The sequence below is a fragment of the Scardinius erythrophthalmus genome (assembly GCF_964197995.2).
Source record: "Scardinius erythrophthalmus genome assembly, chromosome: 21".
Lineage (NCBI taxonomy): Eukaryota > Metazoa > Chordata > Actinopteri > Cypriniformes > Leuciscidae > Scardinius > Scardinius erythrophthalmus.
The window spans coordinates 36,434,610-36,448,565 of NC_138241.1; the positions used below are offsets into that span (position 1 = coordinate 36,434,610).

The window sequence follows — 13,956 nt, forward strand, 5'->3', positions numbered from 1 at the left end:
ACTCATAGTTCTAGTTTAATCGCCCTGCACCACTGAGGCTCAGTTAGAGACAGATCAAGTACTCCCTCCCATTTGGGTCGGTTTTGAGTACACTCCTTTAGAGCCTTAGCACTGCCGGCTGATGCCCGTGACATTCAAAGTGGTAGACCTTACTGTGGGACTCCTCGATAGTCCAGTAGCGTAAGATTTGTACTCTCCTTGCTTCAAGGGTCAATAAGCACTTCTGCTGAGTGTACTGCCCATTTGCAATGTGAAATAAGTATACCCAGGCCCACAGATTCTGTCAGAGCATCTTGCTTCTGAGGCTAGCTCTGCTAGTAGTCTCGCTATCAAATAGTGAGGCCGCCCTAACTAGTTGGGTGCTGAGGATTACAAAAGCATTGAGTATCACGTTTGCAGGCTCCCATGGAGACTCCCTGATTATAGCCCATAGCCTGGTCAATACTTAACAGGTTGAGCGTAGTACTCCAAACCATCTTGAGGTTTGTTCTGTAGAGTACTTAGTTCCCTAAGTTTTATCGGAAGGTTGAAGGACTCTTGCGAGGCCTCCCTGTTAGATCAGCCCTTAGAGCTGGAGGTACTCTCACTAGGCTCCCTTTAAAGTGCCCAGCCTCCAACGGGCTTTGAAAAACAAGCACTCTGTAGATCCAGGATCAAGTAACTCGTTTGCAAGGGTTAGAAAGCACTACTGCCAGTTATCTGCAGTCCTCCCCATTAGATGCCTCTATAAGTTGAGGCAAATAATGTTAGAGACTCTATTTAGACAGAGTATAACCTCTATTCAGACAGGTTGTTGGCAAGACTAGGGGCCAGATTTACTAACAGCTTGTGCCAGCACAAATCCTCTTTTGGCGTTAAAAAACTACTGTCAGGATTTACTAAAGACACGCAGTGAAAAATTAGCGCTGAAAATGCGTGGACAGTTATTTATGCAGCTGACCTTATTGCATATGCATTTGTAGGAGTTTCGCTTTCAGGAGCAACATTTATGGGAGGAGAGTATTTAAATGAATCATTTACAAAGGTTTGCCCTAGTCAATGTACTGGTGTTTGCGCCATTATTTGCCGTAAAAAAAAAAACGGACTTTATGTCCCCCTTAGAAAGTGACTGGATGAGGCTCCTCTCGGACCCTGGCCATGTTCCCTTAAAGAAACCCCTACCATTGGAAGTTGTTGGTTCCAAGCCTGAGCAGCCTTTATAGGCCTTTGTTTCATCCGAGGCCTCTTTGAGGCTTAAAGCTTGGGCAGTGACCATAGGGAATAATGTCACTGACGTCCTAGTGTGTGACCTGAAGGGGAGTGTTTCTGGCATTTCAGTGAAACTGACATTTCTGATGTTTGTCACAGCCATTCTTGGCATGCACTGCCCTCAGCATGGTGGCGTGGAATATCGTTCTTCAATAGCGTTAATCAACGCACTGCGAGTTCCCTTAATAAAGGGAATGTTTTAGGTTACGACTGTAACCTGTGTTTCCTGAGAACGGGGAACGAGACACTTCGTCTTCCACCATGCCTCTGGGATGCCTGCTGATCAGTCCCTTCAGACGAGTGGATGACAAGTTCTCTAGGTGCCCCTTATATACTTCTGGGTTGCAATAGTAGTGACGTCATAGGCTGTCACCGGCCAATACGATTGTCATGAGTTGATAAGCGTTTCAAACACCGGTCACACGGAGGCATTCTCCAATACCGTCAATCGACAGTGTCCCTGTTCTCAGGGTACATAGGTTAAAGTTGTAACCTGAGACATTATCTTTCAATTAGCACCAGTTTTGTATTTCTTTTTGGAACTGATTGATCGTAAGCCTCACTGATCTGAGCTCATGCACCTCTGTTTTTTTTAGGTGGATAAACCAGAGTGAACGCTTTGCATGAGCTCAGATCAGTGAGGCCTACAATCAACCCGTTCCAAAAAGAAATACAACACCTGTGCTAATTGAAAGAAAACAAGTTGGGTAATATAAGTCACTTTACAATAAAAGTCACAGCATGTTTCAGATGTTAAAAAACAACTTTTATTCTGGAAAATACGGTATACATCTTTTCACTAGAAATTGAACCCATGATTTTGTTGTTGCCATGTCCTTCTGTTGGAGCTAGATAAACAATGTTTCCATGTTCTTCACAGTATGGTTGATGTCAATGAACTGAGGAGAGATGAGGTGAAGGCACTGAAGGAGGTTTTCCTGCTGCTGACAAAGTCATCAGAACCCAAAGCATCTGACATCCAGGACTCCCGTCCTCCAATGCACATGCACAGCTCTAGTGCTCCACCCAACATCCCTGAATCCAGTCCTCTGCCCATCACACACATCTCTAGTGCTCCACCCAACATCCCTGAATCCAGTCCTCTGCCCATCACACACAGCTCTAGTGCTCCACCCAACATCCCTGAATCCAGTCCTCTGCCCATCACACACAGCTCTAGTGCTCCACCCAACATCCCTGAATCCAGTCCTCCGCCCATCACACACAGCTCTAGTGCTCCACCCAACATCCCTGAATCCAGTCCTCCGCCCATCAGACACAGGTCTAGTGCTCCACCCAACATCCCTGAATCCAGTCCTCCGCACATCAGACACAGGTCTAGTGCTCCACCCAACATCCCTGAATCCAGTCCTCCGCACATCAGACACAGGTCTAGTGCTCCACCCAACATCCCTGAATCCAGTCCTCCGCACATCAGACACAGGTCTAGTGCTCCACCCAACATCCCTGAATCCAGTCCTCCGCCCATCAGACACAGGTCTAGTGCTCCACCCAACATCCCTGAATCCAGTCCTCTGTCCAGCTCCAGTGTTTGTTTGGATCACGACTCGTCCATCCCACTGACTGACAGGTGCGTCTAACATTCATCATTGTCACAGCAGCATCATGATGTTAAATGAAAGATATTTTCTATATGTTTTCTAAAGATGTTTTCAGCGAAACGCTGTGGGAACGCCCCTGCGTGATTGCGTCATGAAGCACGCATGGAATCAGTCCAATGACATGACGGAATGTCATATGCGGTTGACGTCATCGACCAGAAAACTATAAAGCACACATAAACCAAAAGATTTACATAAACCATCAGTGGGGTCTGCGGTCACGCCCCTTATTCAAACGGGCTCACCAGATCCTCATCTTGGCCCAAGGGAAACTGTTCTCTCAGAGGGCAGCATATATTCCAGGATATTTAAATCAGGGAGCAGACATCCTGTGGAGACAGGGGCATGGAGACTCCACCCTGAGGTGATGGAGCTCCTATTGGCAAACTTCGGTCAAAGGGAAGTAGATCTGTTCGCATCTCAAGAGACGACACACTTTGGTTCTCCCTCATTCAGCCAGCCCTTCTTGGGCTGGACGCTATGGTACAGAAGTGGCAGAGGCTACGTCTCATGCCGGCCTGGGATTTGGCCATTGATTTAGAAGGCCTTTCCTTGACTCCCTTTGAGACTATTGAGGACGTTTCTGAGAAGTTTCTTACTCTAAAGACTGTCTTTCTCCTTGCTATTACTTCTCTCAAATGAATTGGAGACATTCAAGCTCTCTTGGTATCTCCCTCGTGCCTGGAATTTGCGCCCGATATGGTAAAGGCTTTTCTTCAACCTAGACCGGGTTATGTTCATAAGGTTCCTACTAATATTTTAAGACCTACAGTACTGCAGGCTTTCGGTCCTCCTCCCTTCCGGACGTCAGACCAAAAGATACTATATCTGCTCTTCCCAGTTAGGGCCCTAGATGCCCACAGAGCTGCCCTGTGGAGGAAATCTGAACAGTTGTTTTTTGTTTGGCGTCACCCAGAAAGGGGTGCCCAGCAACTAAGCAGAGGATGAGCAAGTGGGTGGTCAAGGCTATCTCACTTACTTATGAGTCTGCCAGTCAACTAGTAGTATGGCTGCCTCCAAAGCATTACTGTCAGGAGTTTCCCTCCAAGATATTTGTGATGCGGCATTCGTGAGGGTCTACAACCTTGACCCTGGCTCCACTCCAGGGACGCAGGTGCTTTCATCTGAATGTGTGCACTGACTTCACACAGAAGGACAATTGCTCCTGTGGCGTTGTGGGTATTGTGTTTCCACAGCGTTTCGATGCAGTGCGAGTTCCCTTGAAAGGGATCCCGGCATGCCCGTGATCGACTTGCTTCAGTCTATCAGAAGCTGACATTGTTTGGTTCAGGTGTGCTTTATAGTTTCCTGGTCGATGATGTCACCCGCCTATGTCGTTCCTTAACGCCACTGGACTGATTCCATACTGGCTTCACGACGCAATCACGCAGAGGCGTTCCCACAGCGTTTCGACGCAGCGTGAATTCCCTCTTCAGGGAACTAAGGTTACATACGTAATCGAGACGTTTTCTTACTGCATTAGCAGATATTTGTTCTTGTTTTAAGCAAAAACAAGGTGAATTACTTTTTACATGTTTGCAGTAAACAAATCTCAAGGCCCGTTCACACCAAGGATTACAACGATAAAGATATAGTTTTGAAAATTGTTCTAAATATAAAAGAGTAGGCACAGCGCTATAACAATAACTGCACAGAGAAACAATATCATTGGAATCACATTCAGAGTTAATTTTTTCAGCTAATAAAAACATTGACAGTCAATTAGAATCATCCTGCTTTAAAGAGCTTGATCATTTAAAGAGACAAAACTGCAGCGCTTATAATAAACACAACAATATTGTCTGCTGGTGTTGATTATAATATAGTTATTGTTATAGTTGTCTTTATAGATATCGTTGTTGGTGTGAGCGGACCTTCAATATCTAATGTAATTTTGTATCTCAATTCAATTATTAATTAGTTTTTTTATGATGTATTTCCTTTTAAAACAGGAAGTTGGGATGGGTCATATGGTTGGGCTCTTTGTTTTTTATATAGCTAATAGGCTTTGGTTTATGTCTCGTCTGGGAAAAAGCCTGAACCATAAGCGAAACATCAACAAATCATGATTTGATTCTAGGTATTGCTTAGCACCATTTACAGTAAATTTAAAATAAAAGGACATTTTCTTTCGCGAGTGCATTTGCAAGTCCTGGAAGAGAGAAAGATTGAATGTTTAAAATGCAGATGCACTATAAATATTATTATAATATAAATCAGCTGTTTTCTATGTGAATATACAGTAAAGTGTAATTTATTCCTGTGATCAAAGCTGAATGTTCAGCATCATTACTCCAGTCTTCAGTGTCACATGATCCTTCAGAAATCACTCTAATATGATGATTTGATGCTCAAAAAACATTTATGATTATTATCAGTGTTGAAAACAGTTGTGCAGCTTCAGATATTTGTGGAAACTGTGATACACTTTATTTTTCAGAATACTTTGATGAATAAAAAGCTCAAAAGAACAGCATTTATTTTAAATAGAGTATTTTATAACATTATAAATGTCTTTACTTTTCAATTTAATGTGTAATAAAAGTATTAATTTCATTAAAAAAAAAAAAATCTGACTTAGCCCCAACATTTGAACGGTAAAGTGCATTTGCTAAATGTTTATTTAGTTCACTACCAAAGCCTGAATATTAAGAGCAACAATTCTGATGTCGTGGGTTTCTCTGTGAGCACCTTAACACGAGAATCTGCGAGTCCATTGATTTCAATGGGGATGTTGCATTGCAAAGTTATTAGAAAGTGATGCTCCATCATGTGAAGAAAACTTCAGAAACTTTTGCTGCATCGTACTCTGATGAGCAATGAGAAAAGTTGTGCTTCTGATTCACCCCCTCAAAAAATGCATCTTTCATTATTCCTGTTTGTTCTGTCAGTTTCTCTAGTATGAAAGCACCTGATACACTAGAGCCTTTAGGGTCTGCTTTGAGTGTGTCTCATCACAGTTATTCCTCTTGATTTCAGGGTTGTGTTCCTGTTAGAGCTGGCGTTCCTCTCCCTGCAGTTACAGCAACATCACGTGGCGTTCGACTGCCTGAAGGAGCTCAGCGCCTCGAATATCACCGTAAATAGATTCATGCTTCCTCACAAAGCTCGCTCACCCTTGCTCCCTGTTGTTTTTTGTAAACACAAAGGTCTTGTGTTGTGTTCCTGTAGGTCGGTCAGCGCATGATGATGGAGTGTGTGCAGTGTGAGCTCGACCTTAACAAGAACCGAGACGGGATTGAGAGTTACTCCAGATCCGGCGTGGAGGTCCAGAAGGCATCAATGTTTTATTACTGTGGACTGTTGTTTATGTTTGAGGCATTGGGAAAGTATTTTTGGTTTGAAAAGTATATTAATATTTATTCGCAAACCATACAATATAAGCAACTTTGGCAGAGATGTGCACTAGAAGTTTAATTTTTCATCCAATCCTACAGTTCTTCCCTTCTCCAGAGCTTTTCATATATTCATGCATCCATTTATTTATTTCTATAGCACATTTAAAACAACTCATGCTTGCCAAAGCAATTTACATATTAAAACAAATCAACAGCATTTATAAACCGGACAAATTAACAGTGAAACTTTACAATAAGGTTTCATTTGTTTACATTAGTTATTATCAACTTACAATGACAAATACTTCTAAAGCATCTTAGTTAATGTGTATTTAAACATTTACTTATACATTTACTTATACATTATTAAAATCAAAAGTCAGTTTTACTTTTAATATTATTTAATGGACCTGAGATGACATGAACAAACTAACTAACATTAACAGAGATTAATTAATACTGTAAAATGTAATGCTCATGGTTAATGCATTAGTTTTCTAGTACAAATATCGAAATATGTGTAATACTACATCGGTTTAATTTAGATATGTTTATATTTCATTACCAAATTATTTTGCTAAAAAACAACAACAATTTGCCAGTGAGAGAAGAAAAAAAGTCCAATAAATATTCCCTGAAAACATTATCTTACACAATTGTGTTTCTCAATTAAATGAATCATGTTTTAAGTTTTAAGATATTTGTATTGGAAAACAACTCAAAAATTATTATTATTTTTTGCAGTGGCAAAACATTTATTTGTTTTTTGTGTATTTTTATGTTTATGTGTATTTAGTATTATTTATAAACAGTTATTGTCTGCCTTTTATTTGTATATTATCAGTTTTTAGTAATTTTATGTATTTTTATATACAGTATAGCCTTTTTGTTTTCATTTTAGTAATTTTAGTACTTCAACTTAAACATCCATTTCAGTTAGTTGCCAGGGCAACATTTCTATTTTTTTATTTATTATTATTTTTTTTTTAATAATCTAATATTTCATATTTTTAGTTCAGAAAACGATTTTAATAGTCTTGCACTTTTACAATAAATAGCCAAAATAAAACTTAATTGCCGGGCAAAAACAGCATGCTTAACAATGACTGTCTCCACTACACAAAGGCCACAAGAGTGCCGTTGTTTCAGCGTTTCACATGCATTTCTGATGAAATAAGTGTGTTTTCATGTGCGTCCTGTCTCGGCTCTTGCAGCTGCAGCTGAGTGTGATCGCGCGGTTGGATGCGTTACTGCAGACGGCACTGAAGGCAGGAGACGCTGGTGTGTGTCAGGCGGTGTGTGTGTGTCTGTGGAACGCGTGTCTCCCGCTTCTCCAACACAACCTCCGAAAGAGAGTCCAGAAACCTCTGCTCACACTCGCTCGAGCGCTGGACGCCACTGACAGGTGTGTGTGCACATCATGCCCTGTCCCGTTCTCCAGCACAAACATTCTTACATCAAGAGACATTTACTGGAGAAGAAGCAAAATGACTGAAGATGTTGAGTCTTGGGTAATGGAGAAATGACTCAAAATAAAGGGACTTTATGCTTAAAACAAGAACAAATATCAGCCAAAGGGATCCGAAAAATCAACTTAATTTGAATTCACAAGTTTATTTTTCTGACCCCTCTGGCAAATATGTTTTCTAGTTTTAAGCATTAAGTCCCTTTATTTTGAGACACTTGTTTGCTTCTCCAGTAAATGTATCTTGATTTAAGAATGTTTAGATACGTTTGCTGGAAAATGAGACAGAAACACTGAGGAAAAACATTGGGAATCTAAGTGAAGTTATTCAGCTCTTTTTTTGGAGCCATTAAAGGAATGATTCTCCTGTGAAAGAAACTTCTGTCATCATTTACTTCATTACTTCATTTTATGCATTCCTTTCCTCTGTGGAACATAGAAAGAGATGTTTAGCAGAATATTAAACATCTTCATTCAGTGAAAGCTGACAGTGGCCAGAGGCTCCAAAACAAAAGTTCCATGCACATTATTCCACGTCTTCTGAAGTCATGTGATTGTGTGAGAAACAGACTGAAATTTTAGCAGGCAACACTTAATTTCGATGGCCGACTTAGACATTCTACTGTAACTTTGCAACTACATGTCAACTAGCAGTCATTAGAGTATTAGTGCTTTACCCTTGTGCGACCTCAGTTTTCAGTTTCGGTTTTGTTGATAATTTTGTAAATCCCAACTGCATACATTTTTGCCACAAGTGTGTATTTTTATTGGAATTTTACTATTTCACCCCCATTTTCTTTAATAAATCTATTTAGCAGTAAGTACACAGAATAGTTCCTCTCAGGACCTTAACGTTAAAAATGTCCCCATTGAAACCCATTAAAACTGCAATTTTTAATCCCAGGGCCATTTAACTATAAAATTATGCAATCTTTGTCAATAGGCTTTTAATTAAAGTCTTTACAATTTTCTACCAGATGCCGTTTTGTCAGGTTTGGCCTATAAAGTGTTTTACCGTTTTCTGCTTCCGCATATTATAGAGCAAATTTGATAAAGTATGCAGCTATAATTGTGTGGGTGTGTTAGTATGGATGTCAGAGTGTGGTTTGTATGCGTGTAATAAAAAAATGTGTGTGTGTGTGTGTCCACAGCATGCTGCTGGAAGTGTTGTGTCAGGTTCACGCTGAGCTGGCCGCTGTGGACGAGGAGGATGAGAAGCTGGAATCTGCCATGAAACACCTTCATAAAGCCGTTGATCTGGATGTTCCCTCAGAGCATCTGTCCTCCTCTCTACACCTCCTCCACCTGCGCTCCTCCGCTCTCAGCGCACACACTCGCCCCGAGGACCAGGCCGCCAGACTCATGCAACAGGTGCGTCTCCGTTTGGATGAAGATTACACTCATATGTAGTGTTGGGGAAAGTTACTTTTAAAAGTAATGCATTACAATATTGTGTTACTCACAAAAAAAAGTAACAGTTACACTTTATTCGATAGTCCACTTTAGACATTCTACTAACTATAGGAAATGTTTCAACTACATGTCAACTAACTATTAGAAGACTGTGGTAGACTATCAGTAGAATGTTAGGTTATGGTTCGGTGTTAGGGTTCGGGTTAGGAGAATTGACTTGTAGTTGCCAAGTTACTTATAGTCAGTATAATGTCTGTTGGGGGAGCGACACAATACAGTAAAGTGTTAGCAGATATTAATCATCAGTCTACTAATACTCTAATGACTGATAGTTGACATGTAGCTGCAAACTTACTTATAGTTAGTAGGATATCTAAAGTGGACTATTGAAATAAAGTGTTTTATCAAAATAACTACTTGCATTTCTTAGTTACTTTTTATGAAAAGTAATGTGTTATATTACTTTTGCGTTACTTTTTCTCACCTGGGCTGGGCTTGCTTGTTTGTTTTTTAATAACAACAAAAAAGTTATATTTTTGGTAAATGTTAAGGCCCTTTCACACCAAAAGTGAAATGAATAATCCTCAGGCTGAAGGAAATGCATGTTGACTCCTGTACAGTAGAGTACAGTAGAGTACAGTAGTGGTAGAGTACAGTAGAGTACAGTAGAGGTAGAGTACAGTGGAGGTAGAGTACAGTAGAGTACAGTAGAGGTAGAGTACAGTAGAGGTAGAGTACAGTGGAGGTAGAGTACAGTAGAGTTCAGTAGAGGTAGAGTACAGTAGAGGTAGAGTACAGTAGAGGTAGAGTACAGTAGAGGTAGAGTACAGTAGAGTACAGTAGAGGTAGAGTACAGTAGAGGTAGAGTACAGTGGAGGTAGAGTACAGTGGAGGTAGAGTACAGTAGAGGTAGAGTACAGTAGAGTACAGTAGAGGTAGAGTACAGTAGAGTACAGTGGAGGTAGAGTACAGTAGAGGTAGAGTGCAGTAGAGGTAGAGTACAGTGCAGTAGAGGTAGAGTACAGTACAGTAGAGGTAGAGTACAGTAGAGGTAGAGTACAGTAGAGTACAGTAGAGGTGGGGTACAGTAGAGTACAGTAGAGGTAGTGTACAGTAGAGCACAGTAGAGGCGGGGTACAGTAGAGGTAGAGTACAGTAGAGGTAGAGTACAGTAGAGTACAGTAGAGGTAGAGTACAGTAGAGTACAGTAGAGGTAGAGTACAGTAGAGTACAGTGGAGGTAGAGTACAGTAGAGGTAGAGTGCAGTAGAGGTAGAGTACAGTAGAGTAGAGTACAGTAGAGGTAGAGTACAGTAGAGGTAGAGTACAGTAGAGGTAGAGTACAGTAGAGTACAGTAGAGGTGGGGTACAGTAGAGTACAGTAGAGGTAGTGTACAGTAGAGCACAGTAGAGGTAGAGTACAGTAGAGGTAGAGTACAGTGGAGGTAGAGTACAGTAGAGGTAGAGTACAGTAGAGTACAGTGGAGGTAGAGTACAGTAGAGGTAGAGTGCAGTAGAGGTAGAGTAGAGTAGAGGTAGAGTACAGTAGAGTACAGTAGAGGTGGGGTACAGTAGAGTACAGTAGAGGTAGTGTACAGTAGAGCACAGTAGAGGTAGAGTACAGTAGAGTACAGTAGAGGTAGAGTACAGTGGAGGTAGAGTACAGTAGAGTACAGTAGAGGTAGATTACAGTAGAGGTAGAGTACAGTAGAGGTAGAGTACAGTAGAGTACAGTAGAGGTAGAGTACAGTAGAGTACAGTAGAGGTAGAGTACAGTGGAGGTAGAGTACAGTAGAGTACAGTAGGGGTAGAGTACAGTAGAGGTAGAGTACAGTGGAGGTAGAGTACAGTGGAGGTAGAGTACAGTAGAGTACAGTAGAGGTAGAGTACAGTGGAGGTAGAGTACAGTAGAGGTAGAGTGCAGTAGAGGTAGAGTACAGTAGAGTACAGTACAGTAGAGGTAGAGTACAGTAGAGGTAGAGTACAGTAGAGTACAGTAGAGGTGGGGTACAGTAGAGTACAGTAGAGGTAGAGTACAGTAGAGCACAGTAGAGGCGGGGTACAGTAGAGGTAGAGTACAGTAGAGTACAGTAGAGGTAGAGTACAGTAGAGGTAGAGTACAGTAGAGTACAGTAGAGGTAGAGTACAGTAGAGTGCAGTGGAGGTAGAGTACAGTAGAGGTAGAGTGCAGTAGAGGTAGAGTACAGTAGAGTACAGTACAGTAGAGGTAGAGTACAGTAGAGGTAGAGTACAGTAGAGGTAGAGTACAGTAGAGTACAGTAGAGGTGGGGTACAGTAGAGTACAGTAGAGGTAGTGTACAGTAGAGCACAGTAGAGGTAGAGTACAGTAGAGTACAGTAGAGGTAGAGTACAGTAGAGGTAGAGTACAGTAAAGTACAGTAGAGGTAGAGTACAGTAGAGGTAATGTACAGTAGAGTACAGTAGAGATAGAGTACAGTAGAGGTAGAGTGCAGTAGAGTACAGTAGAGTACAGTAGAGGTAGAGTACAGTAGAGTGCAGTAGAGTTCAGTAGAGTACAGTAGAGGTTGAGTACAGTAGAGGTAGCATACAGTGTGCAGTAGAGGCAGATAGCAGTAGAGTACAGTAGAGTACAGTAGAGGTAGAGTACAGTAGAGGCAGAGTGCAGTAGAGTACAGTAGAGGTAGAGTACAGTAGAGGTAGAGTACAGTAGAGTACAGTAGAGGTAGAGTACAGTGGAGGTATAGTACAGTAGAGTACAGTGGAGGTAGAGTACAGTAGAGTACAGTAGAGGTCGAGTACAGTAGAGTACAGTAGAGGTAGAGTACAGTAGAGTACAGTAGAGGTAGATTACAGTGGAGGTAGAGTACAGTAGAGTACAGTAGAGGTAGAGCACAGTAGAGGTAGATTACAGTGGAGGTAGAGTACAGTAGAGTACAGTAGAGGTCGAGTACAGTAGAGTACAGTAGAGGTCGAGTACAGTAGAGTACAGTAGAGTACAGTAGAGTACAGTATAGTACAGTAGAGTACAGTAGAGGTAGATTACAGTAGAGTACAGTAGAGGTAGAGTACAGTAGAGGTAGAGTACAGTGGAGGTAGAGTACAGTAGAGTTCAGTAGAGGTAGAGTACAGTAGAGGTAGAGTACAGTAGAGGTAGAGTACAGTAGAGGTAGAGTACAGTAGAGTACAGTAGAGGTAGAGTACAGTAGAGGTAGAGTACAGTGGAGGTAGAGTACAGTAGAGGTAGAGTACAGTAGAGTACAGTAGAGGTAGAGTACAGTAGAGTACAGTGGAGGTAGAGTACAGTAGAGGTAGAGTGCAGTAGAGGTAGAGTACAGTACAGTAGAGGTAGAGTACAGTAGAGGTAGAGTACAGTAGAGGTAGAGTACAGTAGAGTACAGTAGAGGTGGGGTACAGTAGAGTACAGTAGAGGTAGTGTACAGTAGAGCACAGTAGAGGCGGGGTACAGTAGAGGTAGAGTACAGTAGAGGTAGAGTACAGTAGAGTACAGTAGAGGTAGAGTACAGTAGAGTACAGTAGAGGTAGAGTACAGTAGAGTACAGTGGAGGTAGAGTACAGTAGAGGTAGAGTGCAGTAGAGGTAGAGTACAGTAGAGTAGAGTACAGTAGAGGTAGAGTACAGTAGAGGTAGAGTACAGTAGAGGTAGAGTACAGTAGAGTACAGTAGAGGTGGGGTACAGTAGAGTACAGTAGAGGTAGTGTACAGTAGAGCACAGTAGAGGTAGAGTACAGTAGAGGTAGAGTACAGTGGAGGTAGAGTACAGTAGAGGTAGAGTACAGTAGAGTACAGTGGAGGTAGAGTACAGTAGAGGTAGAGTGCAGTAGAGGTAGAGTAGAGTAGAGGTAGAGTACAGTAGAGTACAGTAGAGGTGGGGTACAGTAGAGTACAGTAGAGGTAGTGTACAGTAGAGCACAGTAGAGGTAGAGTACAGTAGAGTACAGTAGAGGTAGAGTACAGTGGAGGTAGAGTACAGTAGAGTACAGTAGAGGTAGATTACAGTAGAGGTAGAGTACAGTAGAGGTAGAGTACAGTAGAGTACAGTAGAGGTAGAGTACAGTAGAGGTAGAGTACAGTAGAGTACAGTAGAGGTAGAGTACAGTAGAGGTAGAGTACAGTGGAGGTAGAGTACAGTGGAGGTAGAGTACAGTAGAGTACAGTAGAGGTAGAGTACAGTGGAGGTAGAGTACAGTAGAGGTAGAGTGCAGTAGAGGTAGAGTACAGTAGAGTACAGTACAGTAGAGGTAGAGTACAGTAGAGGTAGAGTACAGTAGAGTACAGTAGAGGTGGGGTACAGTAGAGTACAGTAGAGGTAGAGTACAGTAGAGCACAGTAGAGGCGGGGTACAGTAGAGGTAGAGTACAGTAGAGTACAGTAGAGGTAGAGTACAGTAGAGGTAGAGTACAGTAGAGTACAGTAGAGGTAGAGTACAGTAGAGTGCAGTGGAGGTAGAGTACAGTAGAGGTAGAGTGCAGTAGAGGTAGAGTACAGTAGAGTACAGTACAGTAGAGGTAGAGTACAGTAGAGGTAGAGTACAGTAGAGGTAGAGTACAGTAGAGTACAGTAGAGGTGGGGTACAGTAGAGTACAGTAGAGGTAGTGTACAGTAGAGCACAGTAGAGGTAGAGTACAGTAGAGTACAGTAGAGGTAGAGTACAGTAGAGGTAGAGTACAGTAAAGTACAGTAGAGGTAGAGTACAGTAGAGGTAATGTACAGTAGAGTACAGTAGAGATAGAGTACAGTAGAGGTAGAGTGCAGTAGAGTACAGTAGAGTACAGTAGAGGTAGAGTACAGTAGAGTGCAGTAGAGTTCAGTAGAGTACAGTAGAGGTTGAGTACAGTAGAGGTAGCATACAGTGTGCAGTAGAGGCAGAT

The 13,956-nt window shown here is 41.8% G+C and overlaps 1 protein-coding gene across 1 annotated transcript in view; it reads left to right on the forward strand.

Moving 5' to 3' along the window:
* Positions 1-13,956, forward strand: part of cfap46 (cilia and flagella associated protein 46) — a gene marked incomplete at its 5' end in the record, with an annotated part of 113,932 nt that overhangs the window by 14,712 nt on the left and 85,264 nt on the right. Inside the window, 5 exons of the mRNA XM_081351632.1 lie at positions 2,129-2,839; positions 5,850-5,949; positions 6,042-6,146; positions 7,423-7,613; positions 8,825-9,044. Of these exons, the coding sequence (XP_081207758.1) occupies positions 2,129-2,839; positions 5,850-5,949; positions 6,042-6,146; positions 7,423-7,613; positions 8,825-9,044 (1,327 nt within the window). The remainder of the gene's footprint in view (positions 1-2,128; positions 2,840-5,849; positions 5,950-6,041; positions 6,147-7,422; positions 7,614-8,824; positions 9,045-13,956) is intronic.